The 22,505-nt window shown below is 38.1% G+C and overlaps 5 protein-coding genes across 6 annotated transcripts; 3 read left to right on the top strand and 2 right to left on the bottom strand.

Annotated features, from left to right (window-relative positions):
• Positions 135-2,260, top strand: LOC104779644 (peptide-N4-(N-acetyl-beta-glucosaminyl)asparagine amidase A-like). Its single transcript, XM_010504030.2, has one exon. It carries the CDS (start codon positions 175-177, stop codon positions 2,023-2,025), a length of 1,851 nt encoding a protein of 616 aa, XP_010502332.1. The 5' UTR covers positions 135-174; the 3' UTR covers positions 2,026-2,260.
• Positions 2,430-4,848, top strand: LOC104779652 (uroporphyrinogen decarboxylase 1, chloroplastic). The gene is made up of 7 exons (XM_010504041.2): positions 2,430-2,574; positions 2,684-2,832; positions 3,136-3,518; positions 3,602-3,886; positions 3,966-4,201; positions 4,290-4,490; positions 4,572-4,848. The coding sequence occupies exons 1-6, from the start codon at positions 2,552-2,554 to the stop codon at positions 4,465-4,467; spliced, it is 1,254 nt and encodes a 417-aa protein (XP_010502343.1). The 5' UTR covers positions 2,430-2,551; the 3' UTR covers positions 4,468-4,490; positions 4,572-4,848.
• Positions 7,056-12,119, top strand: LOC104779660 (phosphoenolpyruvate carboxylase 3). The gene is made up of 12 exons (XM_019246348.1): positions 7,056-7,171; positions 7,333-7,548; positions 7,792-8,186; positions 8,260-8,344; positions 8,421-8,643; positions 8,730-8,833; positions 8,916-9,006; positions 9,118-9,272; positions 9,361-10,255; positions 10,922-11,028; positions 11,115-11,501; positions 11,587-12,119. Exons 2-12 carry the CDS (start codon positions 7,381-7,383, stop codon positions 11,881-11,883), a joined length of 2,907 nt encoding a protein of 968 aa, XP_019101893.1. The 5' UTR covers positions 7,056-7,171; positions 7,333-7,380; the 3' UTR covers positions 11,884-12,119.
• LOC104779670 (TPR repeat-containing thioredoxin TTL2-like) lies at positions 12,386-15,674 on the bottom strand. The gene is made up of 7 exons (XM_010504062.2): positions 14,319-15,674; positions 14,042-14,237; positions 13,766-13,950; positions 13,340-13,673; positions 13,058-13,262; positions 12,868-12,974; positions 12,386-12,787 (listed from the first exon to the last, which is right to left on the bottom strand). Exons 1-7 carry the CDS (start codon positions 15,344-15,346, stop codon positions 12,635-12,637), a joined length of 2,208 nt encoding a protein of 735 aa, XP_010502364.1. The 5' UTR covers positions 15,347-15,674; the 3' UTR covers positions 12,386-12,634.
• LOC104779677 (probable beta-1,3-galactosyltransferase 13) lies at positions 20,112-22,458 on the bottom strand. 2 transcript variants are annotated; one of them, XM_010504083.2, is made up of 8 exons: positions 21,920-22,458; positions 21,533-21,685; positions 21,347-21,429; positions 21,152-21,251; positions 20,897-21,010; positions 20,599-20,741; positions 20,370-20,493; positions 20,112-20,288 (listed from the first exon to the last, which is right to left on the bottom strand). In XM_010504083.2, exons 1-7 carry the CDS (start codon positions 22,279-22,281, stop codon positions 20,402-20,404), a joined length of 1,047 nt encoding a protein of 348 aa, XP_010502385.1. In that variant the 5' UTR covers positions 22,282-22,458; the 3' UTR covers positions 20,112-20,288; positions 20,370-20,401. The 2 variants fall into 2 exon arrangements, with proteins under 2 accessions (XP_010502385.1, XP_010502377.1); XM_010504075.2 differs by having other exon boundaries at positions 20,112-20,493.

Below are 22,505 nucleotides of genomic sequence, written 5' to 3' on the forward strand. Positions count from 1 at the left end.
TCAACTAATAGTGTTATTCTTTAATTCAATCCACAATTAAATAACAAGGAATGTTTTAGTCATGGTCCCAAGAAATAATCAAATCCAAGTTAATTTATTAGTAAGAATTAATACTGTTTTCTTGGGGGAAGCTTTCCTTCTTTAAAATCAGTTTGATTACCAGACAGAGACCAAATGCACACAAAAAAAAAAATGGTCATGACTTTTCCACTCATCTTCTTCACCGTCTTCTTCGCCGCCACTCTCTCCGCCGTCGCTGCCGATCTCCACGTAACCAGATCACGTTTCAAACCTCCTCTCTTCTTCTCTGCTCTTCCTCAAAACGTCACCAAATCCCGTACTCGTTACTTCGAGGTTCAAAAACCTCCCGTACCAAATCTTCCGACATCTCAACCACCATCGTCATGCTCGTATCATATTCTCCACCATGACTTTGGTTACACCTACGCTAAACCACCGGTTCTCGCCAATTACACACTTCCCTCCCACTGCTCGTCGGCTCGAGAGTTCTCCAAAATCGTCCTCGACTTCAAATCCACCAGCAAAGGAAGACAGTTCGATCGTATCTTCGGAGTTTGGCTCGACGGCGTTGAGATTCTCCGGAGCTGCACCGCCGAGCCTAGACCAAACGGAATCGTTTGGTCAGTTGAGAAAGATGTCACCAAGTATCACTCTATCCTCGTCAAGAACGAGACTCAGATCCTCGCTGTGTATCTCGGTAATCTTATAGATAAGACCTATACTGGTGTTTACCATGTCGACGTCACCTTCCATTTCTATCAACTCGAAAAGAATCTTGAAGATTCTTCTTCTTCTTCTGGTTACAGCTCTCCTCAAGCTGATATGATCTTGCCTGTTTCTAGAAACCTTCCCTTAAACGATGGGTTGTGGTTTGAAATTGTGAATACGAGTGATTCCAAGTATAAGGAGTTTGAGATCCCTAGGAATGTGTATAGAGCTGTTCTTGAGGTTTATGTTTCTTTCCATGAGAATGATGAGTTTTGGTATGGTAATCTTCCTAATGACTTCGTTACTGCTAATAATCTCAGTGTTGCTGGTAATGGACCTTTTAGAGAAGTTGTGGTTAGTCTCGACGGTGATATTGCTGGTGCTGTTTGGCCTTTCCCTGTTGTTTTCACTGGTGGGATCAATCCTTTGCTTTGGAGACCAATTACTGCTATTGGTTCTTTTGATTTGCCGAGTTATGATGTTGAGATCACGCCGTTATTGGGAAGATTGTTGGATGGGAAGACTCATAAGGTCGGGTTTAGTGTGACAAACGCGTTGCATGTTTGGTATATCGATGCGAATTTGCATCTTTGGTTGGATCAGGAGAGGGAGATAGTGGAAGGGACGGTGTTGGAGTTCAGTAAAAGCTCGTTGAAGCTTAGCTCTGTCTCAGACTTTAAAGGCATGAATGGGAACTTCACGACGAAAGCAAAGAGGTCGATAACTTCGATCGGGTTGGTCAAATCCTCTCATGGGGACATTATAACCAATGCTAATCAAGAATTCACCTATGGAAACACGATGGTTTTAGGTAAAGATGGGGGCTTGCAGATCATAGACCAGTTGATCCAAGCCGATGATCGTATTCACGCCAAGAAAGCCGCGAGAGAGGTATACTGCGCGAAATCCATCAAGAGGTTTCCTTTTTACCTCTACTCTGACTCTTTAGAGCAGCAGAATGACACATCTCTGGAGATTTCGAATGTCACGATGGAGTTCAACGAGGAGAGATCAGAGAGCGACAAAGGGTTGATGAGAACATTCAATAGCAAGCTTGAAAACAAGCAAGATGGGCAAGGGGTTATGGTGGTGAAGAATAACTTAGTGGTCAATGGATATGGAAGCACACAACAAGTGTATAGATATGTTGGAAGTGACCAATGCTACTTCAGAAACATTAGCAGCTCCAACTACACCATTCTATATGACAAGCGTGAAACTGTTTGCAAGAAGAAAACGCTGAAACTGCCGCCACGACTCGAGCATCTAACCAGACAACATCATTTACTGGCTTGATATATGACCAGAGACAAAAAAACCTCGCTCTTGCTGTGATTGACAATTGGAAAAAGAAACATCACAAATAAATAATAAACTTTCCATGTTCCTTCTGTTTTTTTTTCCAGTTTTTGGTCAGATTTGATGTATGTCATTATGCAATTGCAAGAAGGCTCACGCTGAACTGTGTAGCCTTCGGACTTTACTTCAAAACACGCAGATGTGAGAATAAACCGATCAATTTGAAGTGTTATCAGATTTAACCTGTATCTGAACCGTTATAAACCGAACCAGAGAATCGTACCAGAAGCAACTAGAGAATCCGAAAGGTGGGTCCTACTATTATCCTGATATGTCGTACGTGGCCACATAACAGCCGTCGAAGGGATTGACTTAAGAAGGTCAAAGATTTGACCTTTCAATCGCATCTCTCTCTGTCTTCCCTCGGTGATAAGGGAAACATCTGACCAGACCGGAACCAAGGAGCGGGTAAACTCACAGAAAGCATTGATCTTCAAACTCTTTGCTTCTTCTGTGATTGAAAATGAGCTTATCATCACCAACCAGGTCTGATTAAAGTTCCAATTTTTGTTCTTTCGATTTCAGTTATGCATGATTAGTACTTTTCTTGCTGAATTCCAAGACATTTCTCTTTGCTAAATATTGTTGTAAGCAGTGCCTGTAGCTCTTCGAGATGCTACTCCTCGGGATTGTCGTTACCGATAGGGTTCCGATCGAATCCCGTCAATGTGGGATTGGTTTGTGATCCAAAAAGACACAGTCTTGCTGCTCGGAAGCTCCTCGTAGCTTGCTCCTCCTCTTCCGGTAAGTATCTCCTGCAATCTAAATTCTTGAAGATTTGTGCTTTTCGATTGTGAAGTGATTTTGGTAGGTTCGGGTTTCTAGCTGCTCATTGGAATGTCAATTTTGAGCAGCTCTTGAGTGTAGATGTTTTAGCTTGAATTGGTGTTAGTTTATCTTTTGACCATGTGGAACAGAAGACGAAATTTCCAGTTTTAGGTCACTTAACTTGATATTTTAGCTAGTAACGATCAATGAAACTGTAGCCTTATTCTTTTGTAAGTCTGAAAGAACTTTCTCACATTTTGTTCAAAAATGTTAAAACAGATCCTTTGTTGGTTAAGGCTGCGAAAGGGCAAGTTGTGAGTCGCCCTCCAGCTTGGATGATGAGGCAAGCAGGAAGGTATATGGCTGTTTACCAAAAGCTCGCCAAGAAACACCCGTCCTTCAGAGAGAGATCAGAGAACACTGATCTAATCGTGGAAATCTCTTTGCAGCCTTGGCAAGCATTTAGACCAGACGGTGTCATCATCTTCTCTGACATCCTCACGCCTTTACCCGCATTTGGTGTCCCATTTGACATTGAAGATGTAAAAGGCCCCGTGATCCAATCTCCCATCCGAACTGAAGAAGATTTAAAGAAATTACATCCCATTGATTTCGAGAAACTGCAGTTCGTTGGAGATTCTCTTAAGATTCTGAGACAAGAGGTGGTTTTCCTCCTTCTTCTCAGCTTTCCTCTAGACTTAACCAATACCTTCCAGTTTGTGAAAATGGATTCTTGTTTTGAAAGGTTGGGGAACATGCTGCTGTATTAGGTTTCGTTGGAGCTCCTTGGACTATTGCAACATATATTGTTGAAGGAGGAACAACTCGGACATATACAGTCATAAAGAATATGTGCCACACTGCACCAAATGTATTGAGAGCTCTATTATCTCATTTAACCAAGGCCATTACCGAGTATGTTGTTTACCAAGTTGAGCATGGAGCTCATTGCATACAAATATTCGATTCATGGGGTGGCCAACTGACTCCTGAGATGTGGGAACGCTGGTCCAAACCCTACATCGAAGAGGTATAATTTAGTTGCTTTCATCTTGAGGACTAGATTCTCTTTGGTGTTTAACGTTTTTCTTGTCATTTGGGCTCGCCAGATCATTCATGCTGTAAAGAAAAGATGTCCAGATACGCCTATAGTTTTCTACATCAATGGAAATGGTGGCCTTCTTGAGCGAATGAAGACTACTGGAGCTGATGTTATTGGGCTTGACTGGACTGTAGATATGGCTGATGGAAGGAGGCGACTGGGAAGCGATGTTAGTGTGCAGGGAAATGTGGATCCAGCTTACCTATTCTCTCCGCTCCCTGCTTTAACGGAAGAAATTGTAAGGTAGGTAGTTACTTTGTTCAGCTGATGACAGAGTTATGCTTGTAAATTCAATTCAAGAAACTGAAAGTAATGTTTCTTTTGTTGTCAGAGTTGTGAAGTGTGCTGGACCAAAGGGGCATATTCTCAATCTAGGACACGGTGTCTTGGTAGGAACACCAGAGGAAGCCGTGGCTCATTTCTTTGAAACCGCTAGAAGCTTGGATTACCAAACAGTCTTCCAAAATCATATTCCTGCAGAAAAAGCTGAATCTGAGTTGGTTGCCTGAGTAATCTGCTGTTGAACAGACATGTAAGACAAGTCCCTACGCCAAAGAAATCTGCTGTTTGAGTTTTGTGAACATATGTTCGAATTTCTTAAATTTGGTTGCAGGAATCAGAGAAAGACTTCCATGTCTGACCCATAATCGATGCCAAAGTTGGTAACTTGCTAGGAGATAACATTGGAAGCTGCCCCCTTTTTCTTTTTTTTTTGCTAGCCTCCAGTCTTCTGGACCAAGCTGAGCTCAACTATTAACAATGTCTTGAGTTGCTCATGGGCTTCAATGTTGCTGCTTCATTTGGAGATATGTATGACTCAAGTTTTAACTTTTAACCAAACATCAAATTTGGTTGATTTAAAGCTTTCTCTTTGTTGTCCCACTTTTTCATATGGTTTTATCTCGATCTCGGTTATCTTATCTGAAACCAAGTAGCTTTGAATTATTGCAATTGAACCGAAGAAAAAAAAGCAGAAGAGATCCTGATCAATTTTAATTTTTGTCTCATCTGGTTTGGTCTAGTTAGATTCAGTTTACCAGTTTGGTGTCTAAAACTGTTAACCGAATTAAAACGTACCGCCATATTTTGATTCTTTTTTTTTTTTTTTCTTGACAACCATATTTTGCTTCTTAATGGGCCTACTTTACTTCTTTCGTCAATTATAATCTAATTGTAATATTATTTTTTTTGTTAATTTAAATAAATTGAATATAGTTAAACATATAGAACTATATATTGAAAAATATTTGCAATAAAATTAAAGATAAGAAAGAGCAACATATTTGGAAAAAAAAAAAGTAGATGATAACAAGATAATTTATATGTGATCTAAAGTCAAATGACATCGCAACATACAAAGTTTTTTTAAGTCTCACCATATTTGTTTTCATGAATCATCCCACTTGTGATTATTCATTAATCAAAAACTGAAATATAAAATGAAGGCTATTGTCGTTACCCTCCTCGAATGTTTCTGATAAATAATGTTAACTTATCATCTTAATACGTCAACCGAATTATCAGTTTGTCACCGACACTGACCCCCCACACCAAACCACTAATCAGTAATCACTAATCCATAAGTTTATAATTAATGTATCTATCAATCATCTAATATATTAATATCCAATGATACTGAACTTTGTTTATTTCGTTGAGTCCATAAAGCGATCTATATAAACTACAAAGTTTTTCGTTATAATTAATTCAGCATTATCGCTAAATTTTAAATTAAGAAGACGGCAATGATTTATGAAAAGAGATACTACTATTAAGATATACAAAAGGGTCAATGATATATGCTTAAAACGAATCAGTCTACCCAAGAGCCATTTTTCTAATCTCTAACTTTATTTTTTTATAGAGAGTTTAGTTATTCCACAATATTTGACAGGCTAATCTCTAATATTTCGATAGTTTGAAACGACATTTTTTATTAGCCCTAAAAATTTGAAACATAATCGATTTTTTTTTTTTTAATGTGATACACTGATATCATACTACGACGACGAAAATGAATCAGAATTAATTCGAATATTCGAACAGATCACTAGCTCTAAATATTTTTAACAACATATCACAAACTTGGTTGACTTGAGTTGCATATTATAATGACGTACTCAGTGATTCGAATATTCTCGTTATCATCCACAAAATAAGAATAAAAACCTTAATTTATTTTAATTTTTTAATTTTTAGGCAAATGATTTTACTAAATTATAGTATGATATCATGTAAAATAGCATGGTATCGTATATAAAAAAAATATATATAGCATGCTATCTTTTTATAGTAATTACAACATTTTAAATAGCATGTGTTTTATCGTATAAAATAAAAACATGTAAATAATATTTTACCATCATGTATTTTTGTAAATAAATACATAATGTAATATCCTGAAGATCTAAAAAAACATTTTTTAAAAGTCAACTGGATCGTATGTGAGAGTTAGGGTAAGTCAGAGATCTGTATATAGACGAAGATGCATGCACAAGCAGACAAGCTCACACGATCCTGTATGTTTAGTTTCTTCATCAGCTAAGATTCATTCAAAAACCCAATGAAGAGTAATTCCATAAGTATCTCTGTTACAATTAAGAAATGAAGATCCATATACAGTACAAGATCTTTGACCACATAAAACTTCAAAATTCAAAATGTGTGTTATTTAATGCTTTTATATATTTCAGTCCACAGAATCAATTAGATTTACTATGAATAATAGTTTCATTTTCTTACTCAATTCTAATCGAAAATTTTAATCCACCCTATGAAAAATGGAATTGAATTAGTGAAATATATATATTTTTTTACCATATATTTTATATTTGAAAGAATACCCCCGAGTATTATTCGTTCTGCACAATTAAATAAGATGGATTTTGCTGCATATATAATTTTTTCACTTCATATGATAATTATTTTAAAATGATATAAAATATTTAAGAAATAGGGTAAATAATGAAATAGAGTTAAAAAAAAAATTATATGAGTTGTTCAAAGCGTGCATGCATTACACAGTGTAACGCACTTGCTCTCGTCTATATATACTCAGACTCTGTTTTCTCATTCTCCTTCATCTCTGAATCTGATTCCCACACTCAACCCAAAAAAAAACCAAACTTTTCTATTGAATCTGGTTGCCTGAGTAATCTGCTGTTGAACAGACAAGAAAAACCGAACTATCCGCAGATCTCTTCTTTATTTCAGGTTTGTCTCAATCAAATCAAATTCTGAATTTTTTTCGGGCCAGTCTATACCAAATCCCCTGTTTTTACGGCTAATTTTGAGTCAGTTGCCAACAGATTTTTTTTCTTTCTTTTTTTTTTTCGATTTTAATTATTTTTCATTTGATATGATATGATTTACAGAGAAGAACTCAGAAAGCTGGTGGAGAGTTTTGTGATTGATCGGCGATAATGGCGGGTCGGAACGTAGAGAAGATGGCATCAATTGATGCGCAGCTTCGGCAACTTGTTCCTGCTAAAGTCAGCGAAGACGATAAACTTATTGAGTATGATGCTCTTCTCCTCGATCGTTTCCTCGATATTCTCCAGGATTTACACGGCGAGGATCTTCGTGAAACGGTACCTAATCCTTCTTCTTCTCCTTGTTTGTATAGGATTGAATCAATACCCTTTTGCTAGAGATCTTAAAAATCTCATCTTTGTTTCGATTTACTCGTTAATGGTGGATTAAGCAGAGACTATGTAAAGTTTGAATCAGATTCGGTTGACGTGTTAGTTATGTCTATTGGTGAAATGTTTTGGTGTATAGTTCTGTTATTGATGATTTATTTGTGAATTTGAGAAAATGGTCTTGTGGAACAGGTTCAAGAGCTATACGAGCTATCTGCTGAGTATGAAGGGAAGCGTGAGCCTAAGAAGCTTGAGGAACTAGGGAGTCTCCTGACGAGTTTAGATGCTGGTGACTCCATTGTTATCTCCAAGGCCTTCTCTCACATGCTTAACTTAGCCAACTTGGCTGAGGAAGTGCAGATTGCTCACCGCCGCAGGATCAAGAAGCTCAAGAAGGGTGATTTCGTTGATGAGAGCTCTGCTACTACTGAATCCGATATCGAAGAGACTTTCAAGAGACTCGTTTCTGATCTTGGTAAGTCTCCTGAAGAGATCTTTGATGCCCTGAAGAATCAGACTGTGGATTTGGTTTTGACTGCTCATCCTACTCAGTCTGTGCGTAGATCATTGCTTCAGAAGCATGGGAGGTTAGTTTTTGGATTTTGCTGTCTTTTTTTCTTTTCTTTTGCTTTTGTATATTGACCTTAAATGCTTTCTCAGGATAAGAGACTGTCTTGCTCAACTGTATGCAAAGGACATTACTCCTGATGACAAGCAGGAGCTCGATGAGTCTCTGCAAAGAGAGGTAAGAACTCAACCTCATTGAATTGTACCATGTTGGTTCAGAAGATTGACTTTTAAAACTCTCCTGTTTTGTTTAGATTCAAGCTGCATTCCGTACAGATGAGATTAGAAGAACACCTCCAACCCCACAAGATGAAATGAGAGCTGGAATGAGTTATTTCCATGAGACAATCTGGAAAGGTGTCCCCAAGTTCTTGCGTCGTGTGGATACAGCTCTGAAAAACATTGGGATTGATGAACGTGTCCCTTACAATGCCCCATTGATCCAATTCTCTTCATGGATGGGGGGTGATCGTGATGGTACATACGTTTTTCAGATTACTGACAAACAAATCTTTCTCTTGTTTCCTTTTTCTCACCCACTAATCAACTTATCTGAATATCAGGTAATCCGAGGGTTACACCAGAGGTCACTAGAGATGTGTGCTTGTTGGCTAGAATGATGGCCGCCAATCTCTACTATAACCAAATTGAGAATCTGATGTTTGAGGTTTTTATCTCTTGTTACATGTACTCTTTTCCGGTTTTTCTTCTTCAAGATTCTTTTGATTCATTTGTGTTCTTCTTGGCAGTTGTCTATGTGGCGTTGCACTGATGAGTTCCGTGTTAGGGCGGATGAACTCCACAGGAACTCAAGGAAAGATGCTGCAAAACATTACATAGGTACGAAGCTTTGGTGATTTTCTTCTTGCAAGATAAGAAACACATACTGAAAGTATACAATGGTGCTGCTTTTGCATGCTTAAGTTAATTTTTTTGTTTAACTCAATGCAGAATTCTGGAAGACAATTCCTCCAACTGAGCCATATCGTGTGATTCTTGGTGATGTGAGGGATAAACTGTATCACACACGTGAGCGCTCTCGTCAATTGCTGAGTAACGGAATCTCTGACATCCCTGAAGAAGCTACTTTCACCAATGTGGAAGAGGTAAGCAATCTTTATACTCTGAGTATTACTTCTTTACTCTGATTATATTCACGGAATTCAATTTGTGTTTACTCTTCTATTTATACAGTTCTTGGAGCCTCTTGAGCTCTGTTACCGATCACTATGTTCATGTGGTGACCGCTCAATAGCTGATGGAAGCCTTCTTGATTTCTTGAGGCAAGTCTCTACTTTTGGACTCTCCCTTGTGAGAGTTGACATTAGGCAAGAGTCAGAACGTCACACAGATGTCTTGGATGCTATCACCAAGCATTTGGACATCGGTTCCTCCTATAGAGACTGGTCTGAAGAAGGACGACAGGAGTGGCTTTTAGCTGAACTAAGTGGAAAGCGTCCATTATTCGGACCTGATCTTCCCAAAACCGAAGAAATTTCTGATGTCCTCGACACATTCAAAGTCATATCTGAGCTGCCTTCAGATTGTTTTGGAGCATACATTATCTCTATGGCAACTTCACCTAGTGATGTGCTTGCGGTTGAGCTTTTACAGCGTGAATGCCATGTTAAAAAGCCACTTAGAGTTGTTCCACTCTTTGAGAAGCTAGCTGATCTTGAAGCAGCTCCTGCAGCTGTTGCAAGACTCTTTTCTATAGACTGGTACAAAAACCGTATCAACGGTAAACAAGAGGTTATGATCGGTTACTCAGATTCAGGGAAAGATGCTGGGCGTCTCTCAGCTGCTTGGGAGCTATACAAAGCTCAAGAAGAGCTTGTGAAGGTTGCTAAGAAATATGGAGTGAAGCTAACTATGTTCCATGGCCGTGGTGGCACAGTCGGAAGAGGAGGTGGTCCTACTCATCTTGCTATATTGTCTCAGCCGCCGGATACAGTTAACGGCTCTCTTCGAGTCACAGTGCAGGGTGAGGTCATTGAGCAATCATTTGGTGAGGAACACTTATGCTTCAGAACACTTCAGCGTTTCACAGCTGCAACTCTAGAGCACGGAATGAACCCTCCAATTTCACCAAAACCTGAGTGGCGTGCTTTGCTAGATGAAATGGCGGTTGTTGCAACTGAGGAATACCGATCTGTCGTTTTCCAAGAACCTCGATTTGTCGAGTACTTCCGCCTCGTAAGTATTCATTCACATCAATCCATAATTCACCAAAGTTTTTATGTGTTTTAGAGTATACCTCAAAGCGTTGGTTTGGTTTCTCAGGCTACTCCGGAGCTGGAGTATGGACGTATGAACATTGGTAGTAGACCTTCAAAGAGAAAACCAAGCGGTGGGATCGAATCTCTCCGTGCAATCCCATGGATCTTTGCTTGGACGCAAACAAGATTCCATCTTCCTGTATGGTTAGGTTTCGGAGCAGCTTTTAGGTTTGCGATTAAGAAGGATGTGAGAAACCTCCACATGCTGCAAGATATGTACAAACACTGGCCGTTCTTCCGAGTCACCATCGATCTAATTGAAATGGTGTTCGCCAAGGGAGACCCTGGGATTGCTGCTTTGTACGACAAGCTTCTTGTCTCAGAAGATTTGTGGGCTTTTGGAGAGAAACTCAGAGCCAACTTTGAAGAAACCAAGAATCTCGTCCTCCAGGTATAAAGCAGAGTCATCTGTTTCGTGTTCCTTACGGATTTCTTGACAATACCACTGAGACTAAAAATCTCCNCTCCAATTTCACCAAAACCTGAGTGGCGTGCTTTGCTAGATGAAATGGCGGTTGTTGCAACTGAGGAATACCGATCTGTCGTTTTCCAAGAACCTCGATTTGTCGAGTACTTCCGCCTCGTAAGTATTCATTCACATCAATCCATAATTCACCAAAGTTTTTATGTGTTTTAAGTATACCTCAAACCGTTGGTTTGGTTTCTCAGGCTACTCCGGAGCTGGAGTATGGACGTATGAACATTGGTAGTAGACCTTCAAAGAGAAAACCAAGCGGTGGGATCGAATCTCTCCGTGCAATCCCATGGATCTTTGCTTGGACGCAAACAAGATTCCATCTTCCTGTATGGTTAGGTTTCGGAGCAGCTTTTAGGTTTGCGATTAAGAAGGATGTGAGAAACCTCCACATGCTGCAAGATATGTACAAACACTGGCCGTTCTTCCGAGTCACCATCGATCTAATTGAAATGGTGTTCGCCAAGGGAGACCCTGGGATTGCTGCTTTGTACGACAAGCTTCTTGTCTCAGAAGATTTGTGGGCTTTTGGAGAGAAACTCAGAGCCAACTTTGAAGAAACCAAGAACCTCGTCCTCCAGGTATAAAGCAGAGTCCTCTGTTTCGTGTTCCTTACGGGGTTATTTCTTGACAATACCACTGAGACTAAAAATCTCGTTGTTGCAGACTGCTGGACATAAAGATCTTCTTGAAGGAGACCCTTACTTGAAACAGAGACTGAGGCTGCGTGACTCTTACATTACTACCCTCAACGTTTGCCAAGCCTACACATTGAAGAGGATCCGTGATCAAAACTACAATGTGACCCTGCGACCACACATTTCCAAAGAGATCATGCAATCAAGCAAATCAGCACAAGAGCTCGTCAAGCTTAACCCAACGAGTGAATACGCGCCAGGACTTGAGGACACGCTCATCTTAACCATGAAGGGTATCGCCGCAGGATTGCAAAACACCGGTTAAGTGAGTGAGCCAGTGAGACAAAACAAAACTTTGAATTCTCCGTTTTTTTTCTTTTTCTTATTTTCCCTTTTAATAATGTCTTTTTTAGAATCCAAAAAATAATAACTTCTTACGGTTGGATTACAGTTTACTTTATGTATCCACCGTTCTATTGTATGAAAGTAACACTGCTCTGTTTCTGGAAGTGGAAACAAAAACAGAGACAGTAAATCTTAATGTTTGATCTTCTTTGTCTTTTTGCTACTGCTCTCTGTCTCAGAACCATTTACATTTGTTAATACCTTTAAATTGCACGTCGTCTAAAGTCTGAATGTGGTCCCTGAAACAGCAGGCATGTTAATAGAACTATGCCGTTAAAGAAGGGAGGTGCGTTGACGAAACGACACGATTGTTTTTGGTTTTTGCTGTTTAAGACACACGGCTCGCATTTGGTCTGCATGTATTACTATAGCGTACAGTTCTCACTGTAACAATGCTTAAGAGTTAAACCAGATAATAAGAGAAGAAGAAGAAATTTTATTGATGGAAAAAATGTGTTGACAACATGAATGAATGATGTTCTGTCTCTGCTTATTTTATATGGTTTCATCACCTAAGTAGCCAAAATTTTCTCTATGTACAAAGGGACTAATCTCTCTTTTAAATTCCTTCCTAAACCTAACAGAGCAATGAATGAATCAAATCAGAAGTAAATCAGAAGTGATCTTTTTTTTTCTTCTTTTGAGTGAACATTATCTTGTTTTGAGTTTTGCTAAAGGCCATAGTGTCTCACTGTTTTCTCTAGTGCTTCCTTGCTTGGACACACAATCTCTTTCATCCGAATCCCAAGTTTGTAAATCTTGAATGTTGGCACAACTCTCACTCTCTCTGCATCACCTACTGCTGGACACTTTACAATCTCCACCTATTGAAAAGACATTTTACAAATAAGTTTACTTGTTCTCTGGTTACATAAACAGATGTCTTCACATTTTTGTTTTTTACCTTGAGGAAATGTAAAGATGGGTAACGAACACATAATGCGTCCATGAAAATAGACATCTCCTTGCATTGTGGATCAGAGGCTCTAAAAAAGTGTACAATGGAAACTCCTGCCATTGAAGTATACAACAAGTTACTAGAGGGAATTTTTCTGACTGCTTAAGAGCATATATAAGTTTCAAATATCACTTACCAGGACGGGTTAATGCAGCTTTTAACTCTTCAAGACTAGATATTTCCTCAACTTCACCTCCAAACTCCATGTTTAGAACTACTTCACCGCGAGATTTCTTCAATGCAACTTGAGCGTGAAACAAAGACTCAGCCAATTGCTTGTCATAAGGCAGTTCCTTTCTTAAGGTCTCATAGTCGCTCACTGCTTCAGCCCATCTTTCCAACTACAGTTTCGTAGAAATAATAAACTTAGAACAAGTGAAAAACCAAAACTAAGTCATACCATTTATATATATTTCACCTTGCTATATGAAGCAGCCCTTTGAAGACGAGGCTTTGTGTATCTCGGTAGAATGAGCAATGCATGGTTACAATCTTCGATCGAACTCTCCCACATCCCAACTTTAAAGAAACAATCTGCTCTATGACATAATAGAGTAGCATTGGATGGATCATATTTAAGGCCTTCCCCATAAGCTGAGCTTGCTTCAGTGTATCTTTCTAATTCATAAAGATCGTTACCACGATCACGCGCCCTAGTAATTGATCTAACATTTCTATACAACGTTTCAACTTCATAGTTTTGTGGATCCATCTCTGAAGCTTTCTCTGCAGTCGTAACTGCATTTTCAAACCTGCAAGAATTCATCATTTGCTCTTCACTCTTTTTTAACGCATGACATAGCAATAAGACAACAATCAAATCAACATGTCTACAAAATCTCACCTCCCTAGAGCCAACTCCATTTGGGATTTGACAAAATATGTGTAAGCTTCACATATCATATCGAAAAACCGAGTCTGTGCGTAAGAGACCGGGAGTGGTTCTACTTTGGGGACAAATTCTAGTTCTCTTTGAGCATCATCAAGCCGTAGGAGTTTCAGTAGTGCTTCAACTTTACACATAGCTAGCTGAAGATTTGAGATATGTAAAATACTTAAAACCACTTTAAAACGTTTTCATGAAGTAACACGGATTAATACAAGAATGTTTGTTATCTACCTGAGGAGAAGAATCAGCTCCAGACGCCATGGCTGCACTTACTTCTGTCAAAACTATATTCCATTCACCTCGTCTTCTTGCATATGTGCATTTGTTCAAGTGTCTATCTATTTGTTGAAGCATCTTCACCACCTTGGGATCTGATGGTTCTGCCACTGAATAAAAGTGTATCCCTGCACTATCGACATAACCTAATCTGCAACCAAATCAAGACTCAGATTTATTTGATTAGATATCCAATCTCTATCAAGATTCTATTAAGCAATTCAGTTTTTACCTAAGAAGCAAGAAGGCTAAACGGTGATGAGCCCTTGCAAATTTTGGATCCAACTTAATAGCTTTTTCACACTCATTCACAGCTTCACCAATCTGACCCAAACTAGACAATGCAGCTGCTCGATTGCTATGGTAAGTCGCATTACTTGGTGATAACTCTATTGCTCGATCGTACAACTTCAAAGCCTCAGTGAAACAACCTTTCTTGAACATATCGTTTCCAATTCTCTTTACCTCTTCTGAATTCGAACTGTATAAAGCAACCTTCCACGGTATCTCCGCGTCGCTAGAGCTGCGTATAGCTAAAGGCAAAACAGAGGAAGAAGAAGAAGAACCAGACGTCCTCGTTGGCTTCACCGGAGATAAGTTGTTTCCTGGGATTATGCTACCGTACCCGTATGACTTAGCACTACCTGGCCCAAGAGCCATGCTTCTTGGTTTCTCTTGAGTCATGCCTGTAATCTGTACCTTCCCCGACGGGAAAAGGTTCCCGCCGGGAAGTATTTGGACATGCTGTTGCAACGCACTAGAGCTTTTAACCGATGGTTTTGTTCTTGTTGTACTCGAAACAGAGCTCGATGGTCTTATATTCCCAGTTGTGGTCTTTGGGCATCCTGTCTTAACGCCAACTTGGCTGCTTGAACGAGATTGAGCGCGGGCAGGACTACTAGACCCAAACTGAGCGGCGGAGGAGCCATTACTGGACTTTGATTGTATGGCGGAGGGAGTACTAGATTTAGCGGCGGAGGGTGTGTTAGACGACTTAAAGGATTGAGCTTTGTTCGACTTAGAGGATTGATCGGCTGAGGACGAAACGGGCCGATCCGAACTGGGTTTTCTTGTATGTCCAGCATGACCCGTAACCGATCCAGAGGAGCTAGAACTACAACTTCCACTACTAGTGGTAGCCGTAGAGGTGGAACGAGTCTGAAGCGGTGTAATTGGTGATCCATGATCCACATTAATTATAATACTATCTGGCTTATCGGTGGTGACACAGTCAGGTTCCCGTATCAAAGGCTTTAACATTTTTGTACGGTCAAAAAAAAAGAAGAAGATACCTTTTGAAGTAGTGATCGGTAATGAATCCCCAAATTTCCCTAATGGTTTCTCTCCGGAAGAAGATTCAGAGCAATGACCTGACCTTCTTCAATGGTGGAGGAGGATCATATATGTTCTGAACAATGCATGGGAAAGGAGAGAGAAAAAGGGAAAGATGGGGATCTCAGCGATGTCAAAGAATGAAGCAAGTGAATGAATGTGATAAGTGTTGTTGTTGTTGTTGTCTCATAGATAGATAGAGAGAGAGAGAGAGAGAAAATAAAAGTTTCAGAAACAGAGAGGTAGGAGACGACGAAGAGCGATTGAAATTAATAATAATATAATCTAAAGTTATATCTTTGTGTGTATTTATTTAATTCTTTAATATTCTTTGTTGACAAAATAAAAAGAAAAAAGTGACTTTTTTTGTTCCTCTCTCTGTTCCGTTAAAGTGTGTACGTAATACAAACTGCGTAACACAAAAATAAATGTTATAATGTACGGATATATTAAATACAATGTTTTTTTTTTTGTGTGTGTGAGGAATATTTTGTTAAATATTATTAATTTGTACCAGATTTTTGCCTAGTCAAATGAAAACTAGTGTCACTATGATCTAAATTTTGCGATTTGAGAATAAATTTAGGATTTGGTTTTAGCTATTTTAATAATCTTCAAATCTTAAAGTCTTGACTGAATCCTTCTCGTGCCTTGCGCTACGACTATGTCCACGCAACAACACTCTACGGCTACCATATACTTATAAAATGCGAACCTTCATATTCATAATAAAATCGGCTCTGAATAAAAATAAAAAATCAGCTTCACGAGACAGATTTCTAAGGAATGTCTTATCATCAGAAGAAACANAGAAGGAATGCGAGGAGAAGAGAAGATAAGAGCAGAGAAGAGAAGCGGGTATAGAAGATGATCAATGCGAAGAGAAGAGAAGAGAAAAGCAGAGATTAGAAGCGGGTATAGAAGAGAAGGAATGCGAAGATAAGAGATGCGAGTATAGAAGAGAAGTGAATATCATTTACAAGTGAGAAAGGGAAGATAAATGAAAGAGATTTATGGTTTAAAACCTTACTTGCAATAACTATCAAAACTTAAAGACCAAACAACAAATGTCTAATCACAATTTATGACAAGTACACATTACAACTACCAAATTAAACAAGAAACTATGAACAAACAACACTAAAATTAAATACAACCAACTACACAACAATGCTACCAATTTATTACAAGTAAACATTACAACTACCAAATGAGAAACCTAAAAAAAAACACAACCATACGAATCAATGCGAGACATCATACGAATGACATTGTTAAAAAAATTTATCCAAAAATCATACGAATGACAATGACTATCTTAATCAACCAAAAGTTGTATCAAAATCAATGTCAAAAACATTTTACCAACCATACCAATGACACAACAATCACCAAATTGAAAACCTTGATAAAAAAAAATTTAACCTATCTCAATGTTAAAAAAATAGACCGAGACACAAAGATGATGATCCTTTAACATTTAAGAAAAAAAAACCAAAGTTTAACGATACTCAATGTTTTAAAAAAATTTTGACCAAGACACAAACATGTTTATAAGATCAACAACTACAGCAAAGGACAAACGACACAGACACAACTCGATCTTCACACAGAGACATAACGATCCATCGAACAAATGAAAAAAACAAAAAAAACACCAAAGAAACATAACCTAAATCATTTACCCTAATTCAATATCCCTAAATCAATAACCCTAATTCAATAACCCCAATTAATTAACCCTAATTGAATAACCCTAATTCAATTACCCTAATTCGCAAACCCTAATTATCTAACCCTAATTCGATAATCCCAAATCCCTAACCCTAATTCGATAATCGGCGCCAATCAAGGTTAAATCTCATGTAGTGGGAAGAAGACTAACCTTATTTAGACGGATATCATCGGGAGAGAAGCTCGAACCGCCGGACAAGCTTCGGGTGACAGGGACAGATCGCTTCGGGAGAGAAGATCGAACCGCTGGACGTCTTAGGTATTGAAGATCGGACCGGCTTCGGATGCGACAGAAGATCGGCTTCGTTAATCTGGCAAGATTTTCCGGTGAAAAGAACAGAACGTCGTGGAGGATCGAATCGCCTTCGTGGTCGCCGTCAAGAGGGAGAAGAAAGAACTCGGGATGATTTTGTCTCCCGAATACATTTTTTTTAGACCTAGCTTATTCGAGAACAAATCACACGGCTACACGTGGCGAAGAGGACGGTAAAAAAACGTCCCCAAATAAGAACCGTTTTTCAGATATTGGGCTTTTTTCATTTAAATTTAAATCCAATAAATATTGGGGACGGGCCAAATCCACGCCATTGTGGATGGTCTTATAAAATAGTAGGTGTATGTATGAAGTAAATAAGTTATTAAATAATTTGCAGACTTTTTTTTTTTGTCTTTCGATTATATCTATGTGCTTTTAAATTTCTTTCTCAATCATTTATTAGCATATGGTTTTGTTCTCAGGTCTTTTAGCAAACTTTTTTTGTCAACGTACTATTTACAGATATCATAATGTACACGCACTGACACACGCATATAAATTAGAAAACCTACGTGTGTTACATATGTAACGCATATATGCCTATTCACATAAGCTAGACGCATGCATATTCGTTTCATCTACGTATTGTTCATGTATGTAGCTTTTGTTTTGTATATAAATTCCCACACGCTTCAAATATCTCAGGTTCATAATGCAAATAATACATTTTACATTACATATTATGTGTGTTCATAAAATCCTAACATCTGTTTAATGTATAATTGCATTACAGCTGCTAGATGCGCATATGTATATATATATATAAAGAAGAAGGTAACATACAGTGCTTTTAGAGTTTTAGACAAATATAAGACCGTGAAAATTAATTTTGGTTGGTAAGTTCATGAACCTACATCTAATTAGACAACGAAATAAATAATATGTCTAGATTTTCTAGTAAGAGTAGGTAAGCACGCACTTAATTGTTTAAACAAAAAAAGACACTTAATTGGGTAAGATGATATTCCACCTGTGTTTCACGTTGTGTATTGTTCTAATACAATGCATACTGATTAAAATCTTTTACAAAAAAAGACATTAATTGGTCCTATACTTTTACACCAAATTACACTACTAATTAAGTTTTCAAAAGTCCCATTATTTTAAAACAATCTTAAAAATATAATTAGAAATCAAATATGTATGGAGTAATGATATATATGTATGGCGTATGGGCTTAAGCCAAGCCATGGTGCCTTAATTCTAAATATGAAAATCATTATTGGGCAGCAGCAGCAGTGTAAGATGATGGGTTCTCTTGTTTTTATTTTTTTTTATAATTATTGTGGGGTTTGACAGCTTTTAACATGCTTACACAAAGATAATTGACCCCATTTTAGGCTACTTCTTCTATTTTCGTTATTTATCTTTTTGCAGACCCAAAATTGTTATAATTTTTTAATCTTAATTATGATATAAAATACTATAAAAACCACACGTACAAGTAACATAACCTATGTTCTTACTGTCAAATGAATTGAGTAACGAATTGATTAAGACTTTACGATAAATTAAATGCCAGCTATGTTCTACTGTCAAATGTCAAATAGTATTGAAGTATTTTTTTAATAATCATATACTCCCTCTGGTTTTTTTACTTGTCATTCTAGACTAAAAATTTTGTTTTCCAATACTTGTCGTTTTAGGTTTCCAATGCATATGTTTGACAAAAATACCAATTTTATCCCAACTATTTTAATGATTTGACCAATAAAAAAATTAGAAAATGTATTAAAGAAAGGATATAATAGAACATTAATCTAGTTTCTTAATTTGTGTGCAAAGCTCTAGAACGACAAGTAAAAAAAACCGGAGGGAGTACTAGGTTAAATGCCAGTTCTCTAACTATTTGTTCGATTTCACTTTTCCTCTAGATTCACATAAAGATGTAGTATAATTTTCAATCTAATATTTTTGTGGAATGGTCGTATAGTACAAAACAATACAAAATAATTTAAGTTACGGAAAAAGAAGCTTAATTGTTTTACATAGGCCTGGGCATTCGGTTAACCATTCGGTTTCGGTTCGGTTGTATTCGGTTTCGGTTATTTTGGATATAGTAATATAGTAACCATTTGGATATTTTTGAAATTTCGGTTCGGTTCGGTTCGGTTTCTTTCGGTTCGGTTTCGGTTTGGTTATTTAAATAAATAACCATAACTAACATAAATTATATTAACATTAACCAAATAAACCAAATATAACCAAAACTAACCGAATATAACCAAAATTAACCAAATATACAATAACAAAAATACAAAAAAGGGAAAAATATGGATTCAATTTTACAAAATAGTATTTAACTTTGTAAATTCAAAATAATAACATTTACATATATTGATTATTTAAAATATTTAATTGTTTTGAATCTAGAAATAATTTATATTTTAAGTTTATTTTATAGTTTTGCATAATATTAAGTATATAATATTTGATATCTTCTAGGTTTTCGGATATTTCGGTTAACCATTTAATTGTCGGTTCGGTTCGGTTCGGTTTCAGTTAGTTTGGATATAGATTTTTACTAACCATTCGGGTATTTGAAGAATTTCGGTTCGGTTCGGTTTGGTTTTTTTCGGTTCGGTTTCGGTCGGTTATTTGGTTATCGGTTATTTTGCCCAGCCCTAGTTTTACACTGTAACTATCACTAAAGAAATTGCAATTAGTTCAATCTTATACTTGTACAACAAGGTATCACCCAAAACTTGTTATACACAAAAAATTACTAACCCTAGTTTAAAATAACCCAAAAGCTGTTTAAGCGTGATCAACTCTCGTCGTTTTTCTCACACTCCCCCAGGAAGAACAGAGCTGCGTCAACTGAAAAACCGAGAGGCTTGAGCTTCAATGGCGGACATGTCAGAGAAAGAGATATATAAATTGTTACGCCTCGGATCTTACATCAGTACAAAAGACATATATAAGAGGGTAGATCATTTATCATCATCCGATGGCAAGGTCGGACTCTTTGAGCAGCTATCTAGCTTGTGAAGTTCCAACATCCTTTTCTCTGGGTTACAAAGACCTGCAGCAGTAACATATTCAATCCTAATTGTGATCAGTTGTTGTAGAAATGCTTATGCAAAGTGAGTAAATTAATTCCTTGAGACCAGAACGAAGAAAAATGAACCTGAGCATTTTGGTATATCCCAAATAGCAATGGAGTGTGGTGAGCACTCTGGTTCACAAAGGGTGTGAAGGTTCTCGTGTTTAACGTTCATTGCCAGCATCCACGCACCTATTGTCACATCCTCGTTGCTAAACATCCTGAAACTGTAGTTTGGGAAAAGTTCTCACTTTGTTAAACAGAAAGACTGACAAGTATCGAGGAACAGAGACCTCTTTAAGAGTGCAAATGAAGTCCTAATCGAGACATATCACTCCAGGAGAATTCAAAAGCATACAACATTTCAGGAGACAGAACTTGCCTGTTGTTCTTTAGGGCAACCAAACTTGTGACAACATCAGCAGAAAGAGCATATATGGGGCCATAAGCATGAAGAAAGTACTCTTTCCCGAGCAGATCTGCCAAAGGTTCATACCTGCAAAAAAATCCAACCAATTTTAAGGTACATCGAACCGCACGAGATGATTAGGTGTCGCAAAAATCCTTATCTTAACCCAAAGTTTTTCATAAAGAGAAGCATGATTTTGCGGATTCTGTTAGTTCTTCCTGTTCTTACCATTTGAGTTTTGGATCTGTGAAAACTGGACCCTTTTTCAGGCATCCAATGTATGTCTGCGAGTGACTCCGCTCTTTAGCCAACAGCAAAGACAACCGATCTGTGAAGAAAAATAACAGCCTCTTATGAAATCAAGAAGGATCAGAACATTCCTGAAGACACGAATTCAAAACCAGAGAAAGCAATCAATTTTACCTGGCCTCAAGTATATATCATCATCAGCTTTGACATAGAATTCTGAATCATATAGGGCGTATGCAGCTTTGAAGAAAGCCAAACTATACAACAAAATCACAAAAACATAAATCATGGATCACATTCTTTTTACTGTTATCTGTCATATGAGACATGAGTAGAAAAAGTATTTAGTCTCTTACTAACGTTTTGTATGGGAGCTTACTGTACTCCTCCTCGATATCAAGCAGTACAAAATCATCATACTCTACGATTTCCCTTCTAAGCTCAGCCATTTTAGCCTCATCTTTGGTTTTGCCTATAATAAACCTGATGGCCAATCCTGTTGATTCTTCCAATCTGCAGAGAGCAGTAGTGTTCTTCAGTGAAACAAAGAAAGTCCCAAGACTCATCAAGCATTGAAGATAAAAGTCCCATGATCACAAAGCTATTTATAACCAGATCAAACCAATCTCGATGATGCAAAAGTTCAATCCTTTGTGACAAATTGATTCCAGAGAGAACCCTAACTAAAGCTAGGACCAGTGAATTAAACCAATTTGAGATTTTGAGAGAAGAGATTGAAATCAGTACCGTCGAAGTCCATCTGGATCGGACGGCATCCACGTGTTCCTGAGAGCTCGTCTCCGGCCAGCTGATCTGAACCCGGTCTGGATTCCGACGAACCCCATAACCTTGTGTCTCTTCACTTGGCCGCCTGCTCCATTATTAACGATGCTATTTCCCGCGACGTCCCAGACGATCCGAACCGTCTTCGGAGGCAAGTTGGTGAGGCAGGTCCGGCCGGATAACCGGAGACCCGGGAATAGAATCGTGGATAGTCCGAAAAGGAAACCGGTGAGCCCAATAGCTAGAGAAGCGAAGACGATCAAAGGCGTCGATCGGCGCGTGAAGAATGATGGCCGCGCGTGAAATAGCTTAGGAGAAGATGGCATGATGGATGGATCCAGCTGCTACGGCGGATCCAATTTCTTTTTTCCGTTAACGGTCGTTAATGGCAAGGCTACGGCGGGTGTTTTTTCGTTACTTCAGGACAGTTGGATCCGTGTTCTCGGATTCGGGTCGGATCCTTTTCAAGATGTAAGGATTTATTTATAAATTTGATATACAATTTTAGAACATTCACTAGGTTTGAGAAAAAAAAAAAAAAAAAAAAAAA

This window comes from Camelina sativa, chromosome 1 (genome assembly GCF_000633955.1).
Source record: "Camelina sativa cultivar DH55 chromosome 1, Cs, whole genome shotgun sequence".
Lineage (NCBI taxonomy): Eukaryota > Viridiplantae > Streptophyta > Magnoliopsida > Brassicales > Brassicaceae > Camelina > Camelina sativa.